Source organism: Symsagittifera roscoffensis, chromosome 1, assembly GCF_963678635.1.
Source record: "Symsagittifera roscoffensis chromosome 1, txSymRosc1.1, whole genome shotgun sequence".
NCBI lineage: Eukaryota > Metazoa > Xenacoelomorpha > Acoela > Convolutidae > Symsagittifera > Symsagittifera roscoffensis.
This window is the reverse complement of record NC_087062.1, coordinates 30,893,716-30,919,977: the sequence shown is the minus strand read 5'-3', so window position 1 is coordinate 30,919,977 and position 26,262 is coordinate 30,893,716. Positions and strand designations below refer to the sequence as shown.

The window sequence follows — 26,262 nt, the reverse complement described above, 5'->3', positions numbered from 1 at the left end:
ATTCTCAACCCTGTACTTGGGTGCTGTCAGGGTACTCTCAGGGATTGCGAATCTTGCCTCTAAATCTCACTTGTCTCTGTCTCTGGGATTCTCAGTCTGGTAGCTTCTGGACTCGTGAATGGCGTTGTCCACTGGCAGATCTCTGTCTTCCAACACACTATGCTTGGACTTGCGTTTGGTATTAGCCACCATTCTGGACTTTCGAGGCACCCGGACTACTTTGGCCGCTTTTTTCTCCCTTCGTTTTTCGCAGACGTAGTCGATCAAGTAGATTAAGAACAGTAAACAGACTAGAAACACTCCCACTGCAAGGATGATGTACCAGTAGCGAGAGGCAGTCAGCACAGCATCCTGCTCTTTGTCGAAGTCGTCACACGTGCCCTAAGAAACAGCTGAAATGTTGTTTTGATAGAAAACAAATAGACAATAATTTTGTGTTTCTACATAAGACTTACTGTAGAAAGTTTTTGGGTTATAATAAGAAAATTTTTCGTCTAAAGCAGCTCACCTGTTAATTTTTGGCTAAGAAAAAACACCAAAACATTTTCTCACCTGAAGTCGCACACAACTGCCATTCTTGTTATTTCGCTCACAGCCTCGAGGACACTGAAACAAAAGACAGACAGAAACTTAATTTGGAAGAAAAAAAATTATTTTGAATAAGCTGCTGCAAAAAAGTCAAGCCTGCAGTAAACCAAAAAAAATCTGTAGAGTTTGCATTTTTTTTGTTTCATAATGAATCAAGGATAGTCAGTTACTGAATAAATAGCACAGAAAGCTCGGATCACACTGATTTAAGAAATTAACGAACAATGAAGAATATATTTAATTAAAAAATATATATTTTTTAATGTATAGCTTTTTAGTCTATATTGCTAGTTGTGTTTTTCTGAAAATACGCTAAATTGAAGGGCTAAATAACGTTAAAATTGTAGTTTTGATGAATTTTGGAAGTTAATAAATTAAGTTATATAATCTATCATCTATTATATATTTAAGTGCTGGCTTCACTATCTCGCAATGCTTAAGCGTTTTCAACGAAATATTTTTGCATGTTTAACGAAAGAACTTATTAACGTTTAAGCTATGTCGTACATTGCAATGGTTCAGAATTTTTTTCGTTTTTCCAGTTTGATGTCAAGGATTATTTCATTAAATTTGAAACTATTAACCCAATGGTGGGATGCTAAAAGGATACCCCAGCGGTTGCGAACTTGGCCTCCATATATAAATAACCAAATCCTTTTAGTTGACGAGATACGGCAAACTTCGAGATTTTTCAAGAATATCTAGAAAACTTGAATTTGAAAAATTTCACAAAATTTGATATTCTCAACCCTGTACTTGGGTGCTGTCAGGGAACTCTCAGGGATTGCGAATCTTGCCTCTAAATCTCACTTCTCAAAACCTTTTAGTTTTCGAGATATAAAGTTTTTTTATAATTTTTTCAAAAATTTTGTAAAAACTTAAATTTGAAATTATTCAAATTTTGAACATCTGCATCCTGTAGTCGGAAGTTTTGAGGGTACCCTCAGGGGTTGCGAATCTTGCCTCTGATTATGACTGCTCAAATGCTTTAGTTTTTGAGATATGACGTGTTTTATGATTTCTTTTTAATTTTTCAGAAAACTTGAATTTTGAAAAATTTGAATTTCTCAACCTTGTAGTTTCGTACTGCTAGGGTGCTGTCCCGAGCTGCAAGTTGCAAATCTTGCGTCCAAATATGACTGCTCAAATGCTCTTAGTTTCCGAGATGTGGCGTTTATTATGTCTTGTTTTTAACTGTTCAAAGAACTTAGTCATAAAAATTTTTTACAAAATTTGAAGCTTTTATCTCCATATTGAGGCTATTAAATTGTACTTGAGGCTATTAAATTTGGCTAAGAAAAAACACCAAAACATTTTCTCACCTGAAGTCGCACACAACTGCCATTCTTGTTATTTCGCTCACAGCCTCGAGGACACTGAAACAAAAGACAGACAGAAACTTAATTTGGAAGAAAAAAAATTATTTTGAATAAGCTGCTGCAAAAAAGTCAAGCCTGCAGTAAACCAAAAAAAATCTGTAGAGTTCGCATTTTTTTTGTTTCATAATGAATCAAGGATAGTCGGTTGCTGAATAAATAGCACAGAAAGCTCGGATCACACTGATTTAAGAAATTAACGAACAATGAAGAATATATTTAATTAAAAAATATTGTTTTTTTTAATGTATAGCTTTTTAGTCTATATTGCTAGTTGTGTTTTTCTGAAAATACGCTAAATTGAAGGGCTAAATAACGTTAAAATTGTAGTTTTGATGAATTTTGGAAGTTAATAAATTAAGTTATATAATCTATCATCTATTATATATTTAAGTGCTGGCTTCACTATCTCGCAATGCTTAAGCGTTTTCAACGAAATATTTTTGCATGTTTAACGAAAGAACTTATTAACGTTTAAGCTATGTCGTACATTGCAATGGTTCAGAATTTTTTTCGTTTTTCCAGTTTGATGTCAAGGATTATTTCATTAAATTTGAAACTAGTAACCCAATGGTGGGATGCTAAAAGGATACCCCAGCGGTTGCGAACTTAGCCTCCATATATAAATAACCAAATCCTTTTAGTTGACGAGATACGGCAAATTTCGAGATTTTTCAAGAATATCTAGAAAACTTGAATTTAAAAATTTCACAAAATTTGATATTCTCAACCCTGTACTTGGGTGCTGTCAGGGTACTCTCAGGGATTGCGAATCTTGCCTCTAAATCTCACTTGTCTCTGTCTCTGGGATTCTCAGTCTGGTAGCTTCTGGACTCGTGAATGGCGTTGTCCACTGGCAGATCTCTGTCTTCCAACACACTATGCTTGGACTAGCTTTTATCTCCATATTGAGGCTATTAAATTGTACTTCCAGGAGTTGCGAGCTTTGCCTCCAACTATGACGGCACAAATCCTTGTAGTTTTCGAAACATGAAGTTTTTTGTGATTTTTTTCCAATTCACGGCTCAAAGGGCTTTAATATGATACACACTAGCCCCGTACAAGTTTTCTCGGAGGTAGTCAAAATTGGCTGGAACAAAAACACACCTTCGCTATAGTTACTTTTCAGTTGGAACAATTAAAGTACCGTTAAGTAAAAGTTTCTTTTTCGACAAGCAAGGGTGTTGCAACCGGGTAAATGACTGTTCACAGAATTCGCTGGTGAAAATATTCAACGTGTTCTACTTGATTTATCTACGCAATCGGGCTTGCGAGCATAGTGTATTGGTATGAACCTTCTTTTTTTCCACCCTAACTAGCAAGTAAAAGTGTTCTTTAATTTGGTGGAACTTTTGCTATAATCACGATCTGTAGAATTGGAAGTTTTATAGCGTCTGTTCTCTTCTTTATTTGTGGCTAGTGTTTGTTTTTTTAAGCGTCCAAGGCTGGGTGGTTACTGCGTGAGACTCTTTTTTTCCAGGCTGCAGATCCGTTCCGAGAGGTAGCCGAAGTTTTACTAATTCGAGACTTATTTCTTTTTTTCCTATGCACTTTATAGAGCTGCTTTTTTGTATTCTCGCTAGTGTTTGCGAAGCGAAGCTTAGCCTCTGTGTATAATGCGAAAATCAAGGAGTTTTGATGCAATGGAAAAACCCATGCTTGAGATGACAAAACCCGGGAGTTCGACTCCAGTCGGAATCAGTGTTTTTTTTGCTATCGCCTGTCTGCTTGTTTTTTTTGGCTTAGTTTCCTTAGAAAGGGTTTTTTTTGAAGGCTCGACTGCTTTCTAGCATTCGGAAATGCCCGTGTGGCATTCCGAAAGTTTCTAATGATGACAATTTTTTGCTCCCATTTGTGGGTTGTTTTGCAAAGTTAATATTTTCTGACAACAATTTTTTGACAACCATCGGCGTGTTTTCGGCTCAAAAGTGAAAATAAAAAATTCACGCGACAATGGAAATCTGATTACATTTCAAAAACGTGATAAGAATCCGACTGGAAGAATAAAGCCATGCCTCTTTATTACACAAGCAAAGCTCGTGTTATAGTATGAACTATTTTTTTCCAACCTAAGTCGCAAATATTGTTGCGACGCAAAGATTGTTTCGACAAAATGTGTTTATTTTGAAAGTGTTCATTTTGATCAATAACCAGCTATTAAGTACAGCCAATGCTAAGGATATTAACACATACGATTATATTACAATTAGCTCTTTAGCTTCAAGGTATCATGCATCCATAGCCGTAGAGGTAGGGAAGGAGACCAGCAAGAAAATAAGAGATTTCTCAGCCTGGCAGGGTAGGATGTTTTAATGAAATTTTTTGTATACTAGTTCAAATGCGTCCGCTCTATAAATTGAGGCATGTTAGTTGGTAATTTTCTTTTTTTTTCAAATTGACTGTTTTTGCTAATGCGTCATAATTGGCTTGCGTCACTTAGCAATTATATAGACTCATAATTGGCGTTCGTCACTTTAAAAAATTTATAGACCTTATAATGTTCCTTTTTAGACATGTTTCAAGTAAGCAGTAATTTTATTGAGTGCTACTAATTGACTTAATGTTCTCCTATGTAGAGTGTTTCTAAATTTAGGGGGAAATTTTGCTACAAATCTTATTTATTTTTGCATTTTCACTTTTTATTTGGTGGTTTTGCTTTGAACTGAGCTTTCAGAATTATATTTACACTGGATCTCTAAAGACAATCGCCCAAAGGACACCTAAAATCTGAAACTAGCTCGAATTGTATAGCAAGGAGATGTTGGTAAGGGTTTTTTGACGTTAATTATTTACGTTTTTCACAAGCAAAGCTAGTGTGATCATTTGAACTCTTTTTTTTCCAACCCTAAATATTGTGTTCATTTTGATCAATAACCAGCTATTAAGTACAGACAATGCTTAGTATTTTAACACAGACTATTATTTTACAAATAGCCCTTTAGCTTCAAGGTATCATGGATCTGTAGCGTAGAGGTATGGAAGGAGACTCAATTTTGTAGACTAAAAGTTTTACTCATTCAGTTTTTCCTAGTAGCGTTATCGGTCATATTTTTGCTCAGGTATGCGAAGTGCCACTTCGCCCCTGTGTAAATTGGATTTTCTAAAACGAAAATATAATAAGTAAGTTTCAACAAGAAAAATGAAAGAAATATAATAATGAGCAGACAGATAGTGTACTACAATTTTGGTCGTAGCATTATGGGCTACCTTGGCGTGAACCTCGTTATCTTGTTTTTTTTTTGGGCTAAGGAATTGACCTTCTGCTGTTGCGCCTCTGGTAGCTAAATTCCGGATAAGGTACTCCCTTGTCAACCAGAGTAGATTCTAAGAGGGGTGCTCAATTATTCATAGCTTGTTCGATGCAATTATATCCCATGTTTCCAATTTTAATGAGTTAAAATTTTTCAGAGCAAAATGGTGAAGCAGGAGGCGTGCACATTTAGTCTGTTGAAAATTCCAGCTGGTAAAGGGAAGAAATACGCGAGGACAGACGGTAAAATAGCCTACTTCCTGAACAAGAAGTGCGAGACACACTTCAAACTGAAAAGGAATCCCCGATTGTTCCGATGGGGTGCAGTGTACAGGAGGAAGAGGGAGAAGCAGCAGAAGGACACGAAGAAGGCCAAGAAGATAGTTGTGAAATCTTCTGTGCTCACTAGAGGTATTGCCGGCATAACTATGGATGAACTCCTCAAGAAAAAGAATGAAAAGCCAGAGGCAAGTCAATAAATCATCTAAGTGGAAAATTACTAGACCGCCCCAATCCTGTGAGTTGTTTTTCGCCCCCCCCCTCCTTAATCCGCCACTGCCCTCAGGCTTGCCATATATTATGGCGGGTGGCCGATTTTCAAAAGTCGGATAGCTCAATTTTTTGCCGACGGAGATGAATTCAGGCGCTTACATTGGCAAATACTTGAGAAAATCTGCCTGAAGTTCAGTGTACGGATCCGTTTGAAAGGTTCTGCTGAACTAAAAATCCCGTGTTCCTGCCTTCGCTCACTCTAATTCCGCCATGGTTGCTTACAGTAAATCCGTTTTTGTAGGTCAGAAAAGCGAAGCAGGAGGCAGCCATTCGAGCTGTCAAGGCCAAGAAACGAGAAGTGTCTGAGAAGAAAAAGGCAGAGAAGGCACAGGTGAAGGCAGCCGCACCCAAACCCGCCAAGAACCAACAGAAGATCAAGAACCCACAGAAGCCCAAGCAACAGGGCAAGTCCCGATAGGATGAGGAACCAACCACACTGGACTGATCAGAACAGAGCAAGAGAGCATGCCTCAACAGAAAATTGTTCTCTTCTGGGATGTTTTGAACTGATAATGTGTTTTAGTTCGTTCGCCACACAATGTCTGGCACGAGTTTTGTTATCAAGAAGTAATATAGTGTTATGCTTTTCGTAATTCAAAACTTGTCCAGACTATGTTCGTTTTTTGCCAGCTGATCAATGGAATAAGCCCATTGCGTTAATGGAAATGATGCAAAGCAAATGACAAATAGATAGGTCGAGGACTAAATCTTCCAGGATATAATCACCTAGGACAAAATCCCCCAGGATAAAATCCCCCATAGGATTAAATCCCCCGAGGACAAATTCCCCCATATTTTAACTTATCATCCAGGGAATGTAAAAGTATATATTTAAGACATTTTGAATTGAGTTTTCATTTGAAGCCATTTCTGTGTGAATTCCATATAAACAAAAGGCATGCATGCATCGCCATTTTGTCGTGACTTTTTAGAAACTTTAATTATCCAATTTTTCTTTGACTTAATACAAAAGAGCGCTTCTACCACCAAAAATAACAAGCCACGTGACGTGGCACACTCAGTAAGTGAAACGAAAATAAATTAAGTTGAGTAATTCGGTGTGAGATCGAACTTCAAATATGACATTTTGAACAAAAAGTTTTGAATTTACCCCACACGGGACAAAATTCACGCGCTTCCACTGAGGTGAGGGTGCTGATAGTGTGAAAGGAAGACCCTAATTCCACCTTCTCTTACATGTCAAAATTTGAGACCCCTAGGACAAGCAATGTTGATTTTGGGGGAGTACTAATTTTTTGAACAACTTTGTTCTACGGTAATTTTTGGTTAATTTATCGGAGATTAACACAGGATGAAGTCCGAGCGAAAACATTAACTTAACAGGTGAGATACCAGTTTGCGTAGACTCATTTTAATTCCGCATTTAGATATTAAGCAATTGCCTTCGGATGCAAAATTTGATTCATTTTGTAGAACACGTGCAATTTGTTAAAAACCAATAGTTAACATTCCAATTACAATGCAGAACAATAAAGTTAGTTTTCTTTTGAGTAACAAAGGGGGATAAAAGGACATATACAACAATTACGCATACTAAAAAAAACGAGAGTTAATCAACTCAGTTCAACGGGAATGTCAACTAAGGCGATCAAAGCAGCAATACAAAGACAGTATTTGGACATCGAAGGGAGAGTATGCGTTTGTGAAATCGTCAACTTATGAACATATGCACGGACCCGATTACGCTTTGATTTGATATATGCAATCTATGCCAAAATCAAAGAGGATGCGGCAGCATGCACAGACACCTCCACGCAGAAAATACTTTCTTCAGCATTAGTACACGCGACACCTGAATGTTCCTCGAAGATGCCTGGAGTCCCCAACATCAAAAGGAGAATGAGACGCATTCGCCATGAAAACAGATGCCACCCACCCATCCCAACTGGTCTGGATTTTGAGCTACCAGTAAAGTATATGCAGACACTAAATGAAGAAGACTTTCTTAGAAGATTCAGTGGTTCCGGGAACCGAAATGCGATATTTGGTTTTTACCACGAGCAAACGTATTGATGTTCTCAACAGTTATGGACACTGGTGCATCGATGGAACGTTTAAGAGCTGCCCGGAAAACTTCTGCCAGGTTATCACAGTGCATTGTTTTGATGGCGGCACAACTTTCCCCTGCATTTACGCACTTCTTCCGGATGAGCGTCAAGACACATACAATGCAATCTGGTCCAATCTAAAATCAGATGTAAAATCACCAGTTTCTGTTATGATGGACTTTGAAATGGCTTCGATAAACTCCGTGGAGGACAATTTCCCAGAAACCGAAATAAAGGGGTGCTTCTTTAGCTTTTCTCAGGCTATCTACAGAAAGATCCTTGAACTCGGTTATGCCGTTCAATATCGGGAGAACAAAGATTTCACTTTGTCCATACGCCTCTTGGCTGCGCTTGATTTTGCACCACCACTTCATTTTGAGAATTTGTACAAAATTGTGATCAAGAGCTACCAGATCCCGGAAGACATTAAAATTTATTTTTAGGATATATTTGCCAGAAAGGAAAACCCGAATGCCTCACGGAGGAAGGCCAGGTTCCACAAAGATATGTGGAATGTAAATTCCGGACAATTGACGATAATACGAACCCGCTTTTTTTCTAACCCAACTAATGTGCATTAGTGCTCGCGTTTCGTGGCAATTTTGAAGCATGCATAGCATAGCAACTTAAAAGCACGTGTTCTATCTGTCCGGTTTATGGATTGCTAGTGTTTGGAAGCCTGAAGCGCATTTAGCTGAGTGGTCTGGGCATAAGACTTAATATAGAGGTCCGGTTTGAATCCTGTAGAGCTCAGTTTTGCCTTATCTTTCAAGGCTGATTTATTCATTTTAGTATTTTCTTGGATCCTCAAGCTCCGTCCGTTTTCCGCTTGTGCAATATGCTGCTTCGCTTCTCTGATGAGTTTAATTTCAGAAAAAATTATACCTTTAATTATACGTAGATGGGGTTTTGTCTTATGTCATACAAACAGCTTTCATTCGTGATTCAATTGATATTTACACAAGCGAAGCGTATTGTGTTATGTTATTACGATGAATTTTTTTCTAAGCTAAGTCGCAAATAAAAATGCTCATTTGGTGGCCCTTTGGTATATTTTAATTTAATCATATTTCAGCTTAATTAAACAAACAATTCAATGGCATGAGTTGCTGCTTTTTTTGGCTAGTGTTAGGTCCTGTTTGAAAAAACCTGTATTGGGAAAATGTATGGAATTTCTTGTTTTTCGTTTTTTGTGCGACGTTTTGGAAAATTATTGCACTTTTCGCAGAAATTTCAATTTTTCTCAAAAACGACTTAACTGATTTTCAAAAAAAGTTTGTTTCAATGGAAAAACCGTCTCTTCTTCTATGTGCCTGCATATTTCACTGGTATCTTTTCATTTTACCTCTTGTTCGACGGCCTTCGAAAGTTTCAGTAGGGGAATTTTTGTCCTGCTTGTTTTTGAGTTTTTCTTTTTCTCAAATCTTAAATCCACAAATCTGAGATGGTTTCAAGCAAAAGAAAAAATTATGGGGATCTCAAGCTGCGATTCCGTAAGCTCGGTAGAAAAAAGTAATGGCCTCAAAGAAGACTTTTTTTGACATTTTGGTGAGCTACCCGGCCAAATGGAGACTAAGGGCTTAAGTGTAAGAACAAAAAACAAGTATGTAATTTTAACCTGCGCAAGCGGCTATGCACTGTGTTTTGAAAATAATGTGACGATAGAAAATGTCAAAATTTTGAATTTTCGCCCGTTTTTTCGGAAAGCTACTTTTTTATTCAGAAACTAACATTCTGATTCTGGTTAATAGTTCATTAAAACTAACATAGTGTTTATACTTTCACTACGTACTCTTTTTACACTGATTTTTTGTAGAAAATCTGATATAGACTTAGTATTCAGTGTTTAATCTAAAAAATCAGGGGCGGAAATCTTCAAGCTAAGAGTCAGAGTGTGAAAAGCAGAGACTGTTCCCATGCTTTCGTATAGAAAAGTTGTCGCATAATCGGAAAAGTCACATTTTCGAGCGATTTTCTGAACTGTTTCTTTTTTTCTGAAAACTACCCAGCCAAATCTGAGATACAGATTTCAACTGAAAAAACGAGTAGTAATTTTTACTTCTAAGTAAGCAACTAATTCCCTACTTGAGCAGACAAACAAAAGGGTATTCGCTAAACCCTTTTGTTTGTCTGCTCAAGTAGGGAATTAGTTGCTTACTTAAAAGTAAAAACTACTACTCGCTCTTTCAGTTGAAATCTGTATCTCAGATTTGGCTGGGTAGTTTTCAGAAAAAAAAGAAACAGTTCAGAAAATTGCTCGAAAATTTGACTTTTCCGATATGCCACAACTTTTCTATACGAAAGCATGGGAACAGTCTCCATTTTTTGACAATATGAAAATTAAAAATTTCCGCATCATCACAAAAATATGATTAAAAACTTTACAACAGGTAGATCCAGCATTAGTTGAGTCACTAGTTTTTTTCCAAAGTTCGTGGCGCAGATGCGAGGACGTGAGATTTCTAATCAGCAGGTCGGATATTCAAATCTGGAACATTTGAATAGTTTTATTTTTTTCGTCGAATTTTTGCTGCATAAAATTGGCAATTTGATAAAAACTGTAGCTGCTTTTTTGGCCAGTGTTAGTAAACTGCAAGTGGTCGTGGAGCAGATGCGAGAACAGATTACTCCTAGTCTCACTAAAGTTTTTTTCAAGGTTGGTTTTTAAAATTTTCCTTATTACACTTTGTTTTACTGTTTTGAGGTCTTTTTTGCATTTTCCTTGCTTCTATATTAAAATCTATGTTAAAATCACTTTCGATAAAAACTGTTTGAAAAGTTTGGCTTCTCAACCAATTAAGAGCAAATAAAATTTTCGAGATGTGCCAAAAAAACTGGCCGAAGCTGTCAAAAATCATATTTTTAGCATTGAAAAAAAAATGGTTTTGAAGATTATTTTTGGTCTCTCTCATTAGTAAAAAAAACGAAACAAGTTTAAAAAATTAATAGCAATTTGCTTTTCAAAAAAAAAATTAAGAGAAATTTTGTTCTACTGGGAAAGCAACCGGAATTTTTTTTGTGATATTTACACTTGCGAAGCATAGTGCTATAGTACGAACTTTTTTTCCAACCTAAGTCGCAAATATTTGCTGCATCGAATTGGCAATAACAGCTTTTTTGTTGCACCTTTACAGCTTATTGATAACATGTGCTTTGACAACGAATAGTTCTGAGTTTACGCAGTTGACGCATTTTTAATTCATCAAGTGAACCGAAAAAAGCTATTTGTTTCAAACAACATAACAAAAATAAAATCTCGACTTCAGAAATTTTCTAACTCAATATATCGAGCAAGTTTTTGAAATGCATAATTTATACATAATGTGGCTTCATGATTTGCAATTTTTTATTACATGAAAAAATGTATCTCTGTATTTCGTGCTACTTTTGCTGCATCGAATTGGCAATTTATTAGCATATGTAGCTGCACTACTGGTGGCTAGTTTTTGGTAATCTTTAAGCATCCGTGGCTGAATGGTTAGTGCATGAGACTCAAATGTGCTAGATCGCAGATTTTTGCTAATTCGCGTTTTTGCTAGGCCTCAAGTTTTGCAAGTTCGAGGCTTATTTCTACTTTTTCTTATGTCACTTGATCGAGCTGTTTTTGGTCATGTTCGTTTCTGAGCATCGCCTGTGTGTTGAAAATTGATTTAGTTTCACAGCATATTCTAAAAAATTTTCTTTTTTGCCGTTTTTCAAGGCTCCTTTGCCGTTTTTCGTTTTTTTTTGCAAAGTTTTGCTTCTGCATGAAGCGATTAAATGTATTGCTTTTACATATTTCAAGCTATGAGTGATCACTTCGAGAAATCTCGTTTCATCTGCTCAGAAAAAAGTTGGCAAAACAATCCTGTGGCACTGACAAAATTGTTCTCCCCAAAAATAAAAAAAATTTAAACAAACTAATATTAGCTGCAAGTTTTTCTTTTATATAAAATCAAAAGCCAATTGTAGGTGTAGCTATGGTTCTGGCAAGTAAGCTACTTCTTTTGCGGAAGCAATCGAGCTTGGCACATGTAAGCTTCTTAAGGGTATATGGAAAATCACTGATTAGCTAAGTCATTCAAGCCATCAAGGCTATTGCAATCGGGTACGTTTTTCCTGTAAATAACTTTGTTCACAGAATGGTCAAAATTCGAAGCGGTAAATTTAAGTTCGGCTCATACTTTTTTAAATAAATTTCTCAGTGTTCCCAGCACCTTCAGCCCGGAGGTAACGAATGCGCCTGGGACGGCAAAAGTCCTGTGTTCCAATCTGATCGGAACTGTTTTTTTAAACAGGAAATAAGGCTGATTATATGTCTCTTTTTTTGTTCTGTCGGCTTAATTGCCACCTCGTAGAATTTTATATATTTACAATTAACATAGTAGTTCTTTTGAATCTTTTGATTTATTTCTGCTGTTATAATTTTACTAACCTTGACTTCGTATATTTTCCTTTTTTGCTTAAAAACTTTTTTCTGCCCCAAATATTTTCAGTTTATTTTTTTGATCAGATTAGTGACCTAATTTCGAGTAGTTTTCAGGGAAACATAATTTTATTGCTCACCTCTGGATCTCACTGACAATAATTTTTTCCAGCTTTTTTCCGCTTGGTAGATTTCAACTTATGGGCGTTATTGGGTCTTCCAACGAGCGAAAAAAGTGTGGGTGTCTGTCTCTGTTTTGAGGGCGGGGAAAACAATAGCTCTTTATTAGTCTTAATTTTTCGATTTTTTTCGTCTTGTATTATACTTAATAGGTTTCGCCTACATTACATCGGCTTAGTGGCTTCATTTTGTTTCATTTGACAATTAAATGAAGTTTTTTGTCTGTGTTCTTGAGGAGGAGGGGGCTTATAGGTTTTGAGGAGGAAGGGATCTTTTTATAAGTCTGGAGTCTTAATAACTTTTTCTTTTTAAAATGGTTTCTGCCGAGGTACTTTCAGCCTTGCAACCGCTTGGTAAGTTTTCTTTCGATACTTACTTACATTTTTTTGTCTGAGCATCTTTTTGTTTTAAACTTAGCCTTATTCATTTTGATCGATCTGGTTTTGCCGACACTTTTTGTTTTTATTTTTCCGATATAGCGGGTTTCTTCATTTGTATCGTTAGTGGTGTGAAGTTCAGCTTCACTACTGTGTAAGACTTTATTTTCTGCCTTTGATTTGTGATAATTAAAATGAAATTCAAGAGCGGTAGGTCGGGGTTAAAATTTCTGTCGGAATATTTTCTCAAAATTGTGTTTTCAAAGCAATTGATTCGGATCGAATTATCTGATGCAACTTTCAATTAACGATTTTCTCGCTTGTTTGGCCAAAAGACAGCTTAGTCGCCGTTTTTGAATTTTTTTGCTTACGTTGAATATGATTCGTTTCGCTTCCTGTTGCAATTGTTCTGTTTATATGTTAAAAAATGAACAGGTCTGCTCGTATTATAGCAAAAGCCTGAATGATTCGGCGGTGAAGTGGCGTAGTATCCGTCAATCAAAAATTCGAAGGTTCGAAGGCCCACCATGGTCTGTGCTGCTCGTTGCTTGACGTTAGGGCAACTTAACCCATCCCAAAAAATAACCAAAAAATGGCATTAAGTTTTTTCAAAAATTAGAGAATAGCCAAAATTGCTTCAATTTACAATTTTCGAGTCTTCTCGTCATACGGCCCAAGTTTTTCTATTGTGATAATTGGATCATATTACTTGATTCTGATTGGTTGAAATAGCTCATATACAGTTTTAATAATTGTAGGGCTCATAAAAGAGGAAACCACAGTTATCTCATAACAAAACTATTTTAAACGTTTATGATTTTAAACGTTTATTAAAAATTTATGCATATACAATCCAAATAAAAAAGAGTCGTTGACATGGGTGAAAATTATTTTCGAGATAAATATACTATCGTAAGAAATTGTTAATTAAACTGCAACTGACGAAGTTTGTTCTAACTTCCGTGAGCTTGATTGCCAAGCGGTAATAATTAGCGTTTCATGTCATGTCAGGGTTATTTCAACAGAGCTGAGTTTTGTGAGATTTTAAAGAGCCCAGCAGACTGACCTTATACTCGCAGAACACTCCGAACGTTCCAACTGGACACTGTGGCTCAAATGCCATGCTGCAGTTCCTCTTCAGGTCTCCCACTTGCATGTTGAGGATGTCGCTGCAGTCACAAGAGTCGCTATGCTCATTGCAGCTGATGCTGAAGGGGCAGTCGGTTGGACTCTTACAGGCAACAAAGGGCAGCGGAATTGTGTTACTACGGCGTACTAACATCTCAAGCCTCTAGCAGTTGAAACACACCTCGCAGTTAACCGCTCGACCAATTTCCCTGTCGCACACTGATTCTGATTCTAAAAGAGCTCATTCAGTAATTTATTTTACTCGTCCAAAAAAAGACTGTTAAATTCCTGAAACATCATTTTGCCTGAAATTTGTCCAGTTGAAAGTTTCGGGCACGCCACCGTTTAGCTCATGTTGACAAGTTTTAGCTCTAGAGGCACTTAGCACAGTGGTAAGGCGTTCACTTTGAAATCGTCAGATCGTGTATTCGATCCCATGCCATGGCAATGATATTGTGTGAGAACAAGCTCTCATTTGACCTCCAGCTTCAGGTCTACCACAACCTCACCAAATTTGGCTGCAATAGTGGCACCACGTAAAAGTTCTAGACGCCAAAAAACGGCCTTGAGTCGCAAAAACAACAGCTTCGCTCAGCAAAATAACACTGTCTGGAATGTGGGGAGATAATACAAATGGACTATCCACGACAGGACTGTTAAGGCCTACTGATAGCTCCTCTGCGAGTCGCAGGATCTACAATTATTATTATTAAGTTTTATCGGCATTCTAAAAAAAACTGCGCGGCTATACAGTTTGATCATAAATTATGGAGCTGATAATAACCAATGGTGGTAATAAAAAATTTCCTTTCCTCGCGAAATCGCAAAAGGGTCTGAATTTTGCCTTACAGCTAATAGCTTATAATTTAAGGATAGCTGATTGCGGTGCAAAGAGCACAGAAGGTTCTGATTAGTTGTTATTGCTAAATCAAAACGATTTTAGAAAAAAAATGATTTTCTTAAGTAAAATGATTGTCCAGATCGATGTTGAACCAGCCGATTAATTATTTTATTGAAAGTTAATTAGAAATAACGCCGGCAAAAGAGCTGAGAGCTCGCAGCCTCAAAGTTAATTTCAATTAAATTACTTCTCAGAGGAATTAACACTGTACCTTTTGGTCCAGTCTCAATTTAGGCGTTCTGTAACTCCTTCGAAATCAAAAAATTGAAAAGCTTATTGAAAGCCCTGAGTGCGTTAATGATTTTTTCAGCTGCGTCTTGGCCGAATTTTCTTGCTAACATACTTCGACAAAAATTAGTTGCCTGTTCATGCGTTTTTTCATTTATATGTTTACTCATAATATCGATAGGCGCTGCATAACTTAATATCCTAAGGCTCTGCCTTTTTGAGAAACTAACTTTGCCCTAAGCGTTGATTTTGAGATATCTTTTGTTAATCAAATAAATTTTAAGTGACAATGAAAGAAGAGAAATCACTTAAATGGATCAGACTAATTTTATAGCTGCTTATGCTCGAATTTGATTGTTTGCGGCTTGGCTGATTAATTTTTGAGCTCAATTCAAATTTTTTTCCCTAAAGGAAAGCAAGTTTCGATATGCAAATACGAAAGCGGAAATGGTGCAGTGAAACGTGAATGAATGTTTCAGAAAAGGTTTTAAATTTTTATACTTGCCAGTGGAACAAAACGTTACCGATTGATCAGTTTTCTCAAGTAGGGCTACTTTAATGAAAAGTTTTTCAATAAAAAAAATTCATGAATTTGGTGATGTTTTTTCCTCGGAAATTCGACGGATGAAATTTCTTAGAAAATAATTCAATAGTTATTGACTTGTATTGCTTCTATCATTTGGCTTTATTTAAACGTGTCAACTTAGATTGTGTTTTGGAAGGATGAAAACGTTTGTTCATGTTCTTCTTTACCCTTGTGAGAGTTTGTGTCTTCTAATCGTGAACTATATTTTTTTCCCGTTAACAACTTTTTTTCACCAATATATAGAAAATTGATCTTGCTTAATGGTAAAACATTTTTCTATAGCTGCCTCCTTAGTGTAGTGGGAAAGCGCCTGTTTGAAGTTCGAAAAGTCGGAATTTAGGTCTTGTCCAGACCTTGTTTTTCGGCTTGTTGGTATTGTCTTAACTCATGAATTATTTTGTGTCTGCTTTTTTTTTAAAGATAAAATTATTCCTTTTAATTTTTTACGCTTGCGATTAGTCAGCGTTATCGAATTGGAATAAAAACTTTTTTCGGGTTAACAACAGTTTAACTGAATCACTTGAATCATTTGTATCTTAGACCTCAATGAATTTAAATTTTTATGAGTTAGCGGCACTTAGCCTGGAGATGAAGAATATGCCTGCGACGGCAAAGGTCCTATGGGTTCGCGTCTGACCAGGAATTGATGTTTTTCGAATTGGATATTTTCCTTTCCAAAAAATGTCAGCCTATTATTTGTCTGCCTATGTTTTGTCAGTTTATTTGCCCTAACGTAGAATTGATTTTTCTAATTGGCAGTTTTCAATGTAGTTGTTTTAAGTGTTTCGAATTACTCCTGCAATTTTTAATTTTACTGGCCTTGACTTCGTATGTTTGCTAACTTTTTTCGCTTAAAAATTTATTCGACTTGATTTTTTATCGGATTAGTGACTTAATTTGGGTCGTTTCTAGGGAAGCATAAAATTCATGCTTCGTTCCGGATTGTATAAAAAGCGAAAAATTTTTAAATAGAATTTTTAAATCAAAATTTTTCATGACAACCTATATATATTTTCTGTTCTATTCTTTCAGGCAAATTTGAAGTCGGAAGTAGAAATTGCGAATCTGATTCATTTTGGAAGAACTGTTCAATAAAATTAATTTTAATCATTTGTTAGAGCGCAATCAACTACCTGTAATTGGTCACGAATGGCAATCAATTAATTGCAATGAAAAATTTCAATTGTAATGACTTAACTTTCGACCTGCCCTGAAAAGCAGTTTCAGAATAAGGATATTTTCCTACTTGGGGGGGGGGAATGTTCTACGATATATCATGTAAGAGGAGGGGGTGGAGATTGTACGGTTGATCTCGAGAAACAAATTATAATCTGGGTCGTGTTACTTATTCCGCCCAGATTTGTAAATCTCACAGTTATGAGAGCACAAATTATATCGATTCAGTTTGATTGGTCGAAATAATAGAACTTATGCATACTTAGTGTGAAAAAAGGCGTAAAATTTTTACTGATGTGCTTATAGGTTATTTTGAGCGGAATGAATAAAACACCCCAACATAAATAGTGAGCAGTCACACCCAGACATTCAATGGCTTTAACCGAACTCTGTTGCTCAAATTCTTGCTCAAATTTGGAAATGATTGAATAAACTGTGATTAATAATTTTTAATTTTGGTTAACTGTACAACATACTTCCTCAAACTGATTTAAGGGTGAATTCCCATAGGTTCCAATATTCATAGGTTCCAAAATAAAAAATCAGTCGCATAAGTTCCAAAATTTATCTTCTTGAATTCTGATTGGTGGAAATTTGAGCCAACGAATTTATGGATTGATTGTTTTACTGTTCAACCAGCATAAACTAAAGCTGCAGAATAGTGACCGCCGCAGCCGCGCCAACGTGTTGCGAGCTTGCCACCAAAGGGTAGGACTCTATACGAAATTTAGAGCCGGTTATCGCCGCGACGCGCCCACCGGCGACCTTAAACCGAGACTCGGCTAATTTAGTCTTTCGACCAATTGAAAAGATTTCGAACTTATGCGACTGGTTTTTTATTTTGGAATCTATGGGACTGATTTTTTATTTTGGAGCCTATGAATACGCACCGATTTAAGGGGGGAGAAGGTATGAGTTTTTCGGAGTGCAGCCAGTATTTAGACAGCCGCGTATTCATACTGGTCAGTATTTAGACAAATACTGTATGAACCAATCAGAATCGAGAAAAAAACATAAATAATCCAAAATAAATAATAATTATTTATTAATTTCTTCTTTGTCTCGATTCTGATTGGTTGAAACAGCATTTGTCTAAATACTGACCAGTCTGAATACGAGGTTGTCTAAATACTGACATGCAACCGAGTTTTTCAAAACATTGAGTATAGCTTAGATTTAAACAAAATAGACAGTTAAATCCGTTAAAATTATTCGAAGATACATTAAATTAGAGAACCTGTTTAACTCCCCCATTGCAAACGGGGAAGATTCGTTACTAGGTACAAAATTCTCATGGGGGATAGTTTAAAGAGATCCTGATTAGGGAATACACAACATTCAATTTGAATACCACAAAAATTGTGAAACTCATTTTTATGTTTTTTTGGAATTGCATGCATTATACATAATTATCTTTCAAAGTTATTACCCGCATTTAAGAAAAGTGAAAACGAATCGATTATAATTGATTTTCGTGGTCTATAATGTTGTAAATATAATCGATTCCCGTGTTACGTTCAGACAACAAAATTGGACAAAAAATGGATTTGGCTCTTTTTTCCTACCCCCCCCCCCCTCCACCTCACACGAGCTTCAATATATTAGTGTAACGAAGGATTTTACGAGGTTGATTATGAAGACCAAATTTGTTTGTCGTGGCCTTCTTAGAATGTGTGTAAATTTTCATAACAATCGGACAATGTGGTCAACAAATTTACATGTAAAATTTTTGCAGGTGGGAGAAAAGGAAGCCATGGATTTAAATCCATTTTTTCTCGGCAAAAAAAATGCATTATAATTCATTATGAATCCATTATAATGGATTTTATAATAAGTAGGAAATCACATTAAAATGGACTTTTTTCCACTTTATTTTTGTTTTGCGCGTCGTGCAAAATTTTGCAAGAATTTCAGCATTTATCAAGTGAGTGATCCGGAAACTTTGCAAAGCGAGTGCACGGCCTGACCTAAGGCATTTCAAAACCTAAACTCAAATTGCAAAAAGATTCCGTTGAGCTATCCCCCCCCCCCCCCCCCTCAACGTTTGCCCCTTTGCTCCCCTTCAATCCCCCTAACGTTTGCCCCTTTGCTCCCCTTCAATCCCCCTAACGTTTGCCCCTTTGCTCCCCCCCCCCCCACCTGAACCCACATACCCCCCAACCCGAATACCCCCACCCCCACCTGAACACGTTAAGTTGGGGGGGGGGAGAGGGGGGTTTGTTCTAAATGGGCAAATGCTAGGGGGTAATGTTGAGTAATATAAAAAAAATATCAAAATTAGTTAGAAAAAAATTCAATTGAACAACAAGTAACCAACGTAACCAACTTTATTTTAAAACGTAGAAAAGATTTTATGTGCGTTGAAATTCGCATCTCAGTGAAGTGGAAAAAAAATCGATTATAATTTAGTTTCATTGTCAGTGTCCACAAAAGTGAAAAAAAAATCAATCGATTTTAATGAATGAAAAAAGGATTTTGTTGCCTCGAAAAATATTAATACTATAATCCATTTTTAATTGATTATAATCGATTTATTTTCACTTTTGTGGACACTGACAAGGAAACTCAATTATTATCGATTTTTATTCATGGAACTCCAATGCGGGTACATTCTAAGTTTGGTGAGTTAAAGTGGCATTTTACCGTTGATCTTTTTTGTTTGTATGAAATGTTTTAGTTCGAGAATAGTTTCCATTGCTATGAGAAATGGTATTGCAAGCGGGACTGAACGGTTTTTTCCGTAATTAATTTTGTTTACAATATGATCGGTTTTGTAGGAACTCTAAATTTCAAGTCATGCCCAATTTCTTGAAAATTCAAGAAAAACTAACATTTTTTAGGTAGTAAACATACGTTGTCGTTTTCCGTGGTTAATTTGTCTCAAATAACTTTCATGACAAAATGTTGATTTCCGTTTTTTTTCTAATTTAAATTTAGTTCAGTCGTACTATTTGTAAAATCATAGATTTTGTTTTGATTTAGATTTCTTTATACTATTCTTGAAAGTTTTGTAACTTGTCGGTTTTCCAAGTCTGATTGTAATATTTTTTTTTCAAAAGTTTTTATTCGATTAAACTGTTCCAGCTAATTTTTTATGGCGTAACCATTTTATTTTGCATAGTTTTCAGTAACAAAAAAATTTCTGTTCGATAAAATTAGGAATTATGAAATCGTATGAGATTCCTTTTCTTTATTTTTATGCTTTTTTGAGACGCTTTGGATTTTTTTGTAATTTTTTGCTGAAGATTTTATATTTCTCGACAACTTCTTCACTGATTTTCAAACAATTGATATCAATGAAAAACCGTCTATTTCATTGTATGTCTGCGTACTTCCATAGTTTTTTTATCTTGCTCCAACTTCAAATCCTTCGGGGAGTGTTGGACTCATTTTCTTGAATTTTTGTTTTAATTTCTAAAAGACTACCGAGGAAACTCTGATTTTAAATGGCAAGAACAAGACGTGCTAAGATCTTCTTCATAAGCGGCTATGCAGTAATTTTGATAGAAAAAAATTGTGCTCTCAAAAAGCCCATTTTTTGTCAGCTTGGTCTTTTTTATATTTACCCATTTTTCTGAAAATCTACCCCTCAAAACTTAAAGTAAGTGTTCAATCGAAAAAACAGGTTGCAGAAATTTTCTTATGTTTTGCGGAAAAGTCAAATTTATTTGAGTTTTTGATCGCTTTTGGGAAACTTTGTTCTGATGTCAAATCTGATATCAAAATTTTAATCGAAATAAAGAGCCTGATAGTCTTACTTGCATTGGCAATTTGCCTTATTCTTTGTAACCACCTTAAGAAAAGTCAAATTTTTGAAACCCGACCGTTTTTTTTTGGATTTTTTTACTATTCTCTAAAAATTAGTCAGCCAATTTCAATATTAATGGATGTAGAAGCTACTACCTTTGCACATTCAAAAGTTAAAATTGTTTAGATTTGGAACTATTTTTTGGAAATTTTTCTACTTGTCTCGAAAACTACACTGCCAAATCTGAGATTGAGGGCTCAGTCGAAAAAAATGGTGGCGTGAACTTTCGTGTAGAATTTTTAATTTTTTTTTCTCAGAGGCTTTCTGTTTTTGTATCTCAAGTGGTGCGAAGCTCAGCTTCGCCTCTGTTTCTAAACTTTTTACCTTCACTGTTATGACAAAAAATTATTTTTTTTTGCCAACCTTGTTCTTGGTAGAAACTCTGTCGATTTAACTTCCGAATGGCATACTTCATATTGTTCGTGTGCCATAGCATTTTTTTGTATAGATGCTTCCCAAGGTTTTTTTTGAAAAAGGTTGTCTACGCTTGTAATTAGCACACGTTACTAAATCGGATCCATGACATTTTTCAGGCAAGCAATTTGTCTTGAAAAGTCACTGACTTAACAAAAGCACTTGTTAAGAGAAAAGGTCTTCACGTCCCCAAGCTGTTCTCAAAAAGAAAACTTTCAAAAACTTACGTAAATCTTAAGCTCTACGCCACAGACTAGACTAAAAGTTTTGAAACTGATTTTTTAAAGTCTTCCCCAGAAACTGACCACAGCGTGTTTATGAAAATAATGGTGTGTTTTGTTTTAATTTTGATAGGTTTGAAGTCTACTTTATTAGCGTATAAAAACACTAATCAAATGTACATGCGGTTTTCTACTGGTTAGTTGATAATTTGCAAGGGCGAGGGCCAAAAAAATCTATTTTTTATTTTTCATGCTTGAGCAAACAAAAGAATTAGAGTTTTCTGTGCATGGAAGATAAGTTTTACCAGCCACCCTGAATGATACACATAAACAAAAGTTTTTTTTTCCCAAAATGAAACATGTTCTAAAAAATAAAATAAAACTTGGCTCTAATTCCTCCTATATTTTTGAAAGGAAACTATTGAAGGTTTTTACCATTGCTTTCAGCAAGGAATTTGCAACCTGTTGCTAGACTTGTTTCCGTAAAAATTTTTGTTCACAATATTTCGCACGTAAAAATGTTACTCGTGTTTCAACTTGTTACAAGATAAATTCAAATTAATCAACCATTCAGGGCATCTGTTGTAGAGGTTACCCACATGCATGAAACTTTAGAAGCTTAGTGTTTAAATATGGCCGGGATATTTTTTTCTAAACTATGATTTTTTAATAAAAACTTAATTAAAAAACTTAAGCTAATAATTTGAATTTTTTATGAAAACTGAAATTTTTTTCTTAACTAGTACATGTTTTTAAATAAAGCAAAGGAAGTTTCATAATTTTTTTCAACCAAACGCGCCATTAGAAAATAAGGCAAGTTACAAAATTTTTTGCTGCTGTTTGGAAAAAAAGTTTATCCTTTTGAACTTTTCAGAAGTTTTTGCTTCGTCGCTTATTGCGATTGGAATCAATATGTATGGTAGTATTAGGCTCGCGATTAGCAAGCATTATCAATTACGAACTAAAGTGTTTTTCGTGTTAACCATTTATCAAACAGAATCACTGAATCAGTTTCTCAAACAACGGACTTTGATCCTTCTGAGCTTTTTGGACTGCAGATCAAAAAGTTCTCTAGTCGATATTGTTTTTTTAATGTTTATTTTAACATTCGTAACGTTTGTTTTGATACAAATATAACGTTCAGTTTCACTTTGTGTGGTTTTTATAGTGGTTTCTTTTTCAGTTTTTTATTTACTTTTTAAACAAATTGAGTGAAAGGTATGACAACTTTGGTAGATTTCGCTTTACTCGACATTTTAAGTTTTTTGTCTACGCGGTAGCGGTTTTCATTTCAATTTCTGTTTGTTAGTTTGCATTACTATTGCTTTTTTATCCGTATTTTTAATATGTTTTTTCATGTTCCTAGCTGCCATAAAACCTGTCAGCTAAAACTTTGTTTAGTTCATAATAAGCGTTCTTCTTAACAATGCATTACTTAAAAGTGACATCAGATTTTTAGAGCAACCGCATTTCAGAATGCATAAGCTCATTACATAAAAAGAGCATGTACATAACTTCGCAAGCCTGTTTCAAAAATCATGAAAAAGCCAATAACTTGGAAGGAAAGCTCATGAATTTGAGAAATCTTTAAAACAGTTTTCAAATTAATAATCATTCACGATCTTTTGATAATATGTTCGGCTTGTAGAGCCTTGTTTTACAATTCGGCTTGAAAACCTGTCGGCCTGATATCTTTGAAAGTTTAAATTCTGGGTTCAACTTGATAGGGACAAATCAAATGCGTGTTTCCAATTTTTGTCGCCAGTCTTGCAACTTTCGCCTCAATTGAAAATCGATTTTAAACAAGACTGCTCGCATTATGGCAACACTTTGAAGGTTTTGACTGCCTTTTAAGTTCGTTGGGGTAGTATTCTGGTTTAAAAAATGTTTAAATTATCAAAAACATTTAAAAAATGTTAATTTCTTTCTACATTTTTTGACCATTCCCTCACACTCCATGTAAAGTGCAAAAGTCTAGTTCGCTTATAGCAAAGCATTGAATCGTCCAAATATAGCTCAGTTTAGTTTAAAACAATTTTAATTTTGAGCAGGAATCAAATAACTGCTTACGCGTTAATACCACGAAATATATTGCGCGTTAATTTTCCTGACTTTGTTTTTTTTGTTTCGCTAACAAAATTCCTCGGTTCAAAGTTTTTCGGCACCTTTTTATCGGATTTTTGAGCTAATTTTAGGTAGTTTTAGGGAGGAGACAATTTTAGCACTTCCCTCCGCATTTTTCAAAATTGTTTTATGTTTACTAATCGCTTTGTTTAGTTTTATTGGTTTTTGTCTTTATGAAAAACTATTCCCAAAAACTTCCACTAATTTTCTACTAATAGCCAAAAAACTTGTAATTAGCAAAACCTCTACTAATTTTTTTTTAAAAACGGTAATAATTGAAAAACTGTCTACTCCCCTGTGCCTGCATACTCCGCTAGAATCCCTTTTTTCTTGACCCCTCTGTCTACAGCCTTCAAAAAAGTCTGTGGGAGAATATTTGACCCATTTTTTTCTTCATTTTTTCAATTTTTAAAAATTACACTTGAGTTTTTGTTTTCAATAGACAGAACGGGTTTGTTTAACACAGAGTTATGACCTTCATAAGATTTAAATTTTGGATTTTTGATCGTTTTGTGAGCTTTTTCGACTTTTGTCAAAAACAAAAGTCTCAAATCTGATATTGTGGGTTCAATGAAAAAAACGAGTAGTGGAAAACTCCTGCATTAAGGGCCACTCACAAAATTTTATACACAAGATATTATTAGCCTCGAAAAGGTCAAAATTTTGATTATTGACCATTTATAAACTTTTTTGAATAATCTCAAAAACTACCCTGCCATATCTGAGATTTTGGGTTTAACTCAAAAACGAGTTGTGAGAAACTCATTTGCCTATCCAGTTACGCACAGATACCAAATTTTTCTGACACCAGAAGTTATGGCCCTCCGAAAAGTAAAAGTTTTGATTTTTTGACCGTTTTTTCGAAATTTTTTGCCTTTTCTCGAGTTATCCTCGCAAAATGGAGATTTTGGGCTCAATCGAAATTACAGGGTACGTGAATTTCCTGTGCATAAACAGCTATGTCCTATTTTTCACACAAAAAGCTATGATTTTCGGAAATGTCACATTTATGATTGGTTGAGCGTTTTTTGGTCTTTTTCTTGCTAACGATCCCGCCAAATCTGATATCATAGGTTCAATCAAAAGAACAGATTGTTGAAAGCCTTTTCTTTGAATTTCTTTGCCTAGTTTGTTTAAAAAAAATAGTTATGGCTATCAAACAAGTCAAAGTTTTAAAAGTTTGACAGTTTTTTGGAAACTTTTTGACTTTTCGCAAAAACTACCGTGCCAGTTTTCGGGTTGTGTTCAATCAAAAAACCCAGTTTTGGGAATTTTTCTGATTGAATAGCCACAAACTAATTTATACCGAAAAAAATATATAGATTTTGTAAAGTCTTTAGAGGTGTTTAAAGTCTTTTGATTGTTCTTCAGAAAATTTTTGAATTTTCTCATAGACTTTACAATCAAATCTGAAATGAAAGTTTAATTGAAAGAACCGGCGATAATTAGTCCTGCAGAAGCGGTAACTACTTAGTGTCTTGTAAGAAAATTGTTATCTCTTTGGTAAAATTGACTATCTCAGAAAAAATTTCTCTTCTCATTTATTTTATTTGAGAAACTAGTAAGATTTTGTGCTAAATCCATTTTTCGAACATAATTTTTTTTTGTGCCGCATCAGTATAGTAAATTTGTTCAATATCAAACCCGTACCCTTTAATTGTTTTTATCGAGACATACCTTTCACTTAGTTTTTTTTGTTGTATCGCAAGTGACGCGAAACTCTATGTTTTATAACTCTTTTTTCTCCTCTAACCTTGTAAGAGCACCAGTATATACAAGATTTGTTGGCTCTTTTCCAGTTTTCAACACCCCTCGCAAAATTACAAAACAAACTGTTCAAAAATTGTTCACACGGCGATTTGTATGTTAGAAATCTTTTAGAATTTTGTTCACCTGTTCACGCTGAAACGTTTTGATGCAATTTATAACATAAAAAATTATTTTAAATAGACTTTCATCTATTGAATTTCAAAAAAATCAAAGGGGGGACTGGAAAAGAGCCAATTTATTGAGACTAGGAAACAAAACATAAGAGTAAGATTAGAATCGGTATTAAACTAAGAAGTTGCAGGAATCTATATGGTCGAAAAAAGGATAACGTGACGAATAGACGGTCTACATCTGAAATTACTCTATGAGAAGGCCACCCCGAACCTTAACTCAATTAGGATTGTTATTTGAAACGCTAAGGCCAAACGTTGTTTGGGTTGTCCGAGAGTCAAATGTTTGTGTTATTAAAGGGCTCAAGCAAGTAAGATTTTTGGAATGAGTTTCTTCCTTAGAGAGTAACAAGATCCAAAGATAGCTCACCTTAATTATTGCGACCCAAGCTGAAGTATACCCGGAACCCCGTCTACTCGTACCCTGCCTCTGGTTAAGTGTAAGGTAAGCTTATCCAATTCGAATTTGATCTATCCGCTTTTTTCGCACGTGTCAAAAAAACAACACTTCAGTCATTGTATTTTTAAAATTAATTAGTTACATTGTCATTTAGTGGTAAATAATTAAATAGTCATTTATTTATACAAAGTTTTCACTCTGCCGCACGTGTTTCCACAACACCCAGTCAGAATATCGTAAGGAACAAATGTTTTAAAAAATTATTTGGCTCTTTTTCCTCCTCATCCCCCCCGCCCCCCACGCCTCACTCCTTCATCAATTTTATCGTGTAGCGAGTGGTTTTACAAGGTTACTTAAAGATACCAAATATGTTTAGCACAGCTTAATAAGTCCGCATGTCAGTTTTCATAACGATCGGACAATGTGAACAGTAACTTTACTAGTAAAAAATTGCAGGCGGGGGAAAAAGAAAAAACCAAAAATTCATTGCATTACTTATTGCATTATTATGACAACGATAAATAATTTATCCATATTTG

At 35.3% G+C, this 26,262-nt stretch overlaps 3 protein-coding genes across 3 annotated transcripts in view; 2 read left to right on the top strand and 1 right to left on the bottom strand.

Moving 5' to 3' along the window:
• LOC134842643 (uncharacterized) overlaps window positions 1-26,262 on the top strand; it is a 235,608-nt gene that overhangs the window by 104,517 nt on the left and 104,829 nt on the right. The gene's annotated exons all lie outside the window — the stretch shown is intronic.
• Window positions 34-25,774, bottom strand: LOC134842587 (uncharacterized). Its single transcript, XM_063858999.1, has 4 exons — window positions 25,694-25,774; window positions 13,864-14,156; window positions 553-606; window positions 34-381 (listed from the first exon to the last, which is right to left on the bottom strand). The coding sequence occupies exons 2-4, from the start codon at window positions 14,077-14,079 to the stop codon at window positions 67-69; spliced, it is 585 nt and encodes a 194-aa protein (XP_063715069.1). The 5' UTR covers window positions 14,080-14,156; window positions 25,694-25,774; the 3' UTR covers window positions 34-66.
• LOC134856351 (large ribosomal subunit protein eL24-like) lies at window positions 5,370-6,379 on the top strand. The gene is made up of 2 exons (XM_063872706.1): window positions 5,370-5,681; window positions 6,008-6,379. The coding sequence occupies exons 1-2, from the start codon at window positions 5,379-5,381 to the stop codon at window positions 6,182-6,184; spliced, it is 480 nt and encodes a 159-aa protein (XP_063728776.1). The 5' UTR covers window positions 5,370-5,378; the 3' UTR covers window positions 6,185-6,379.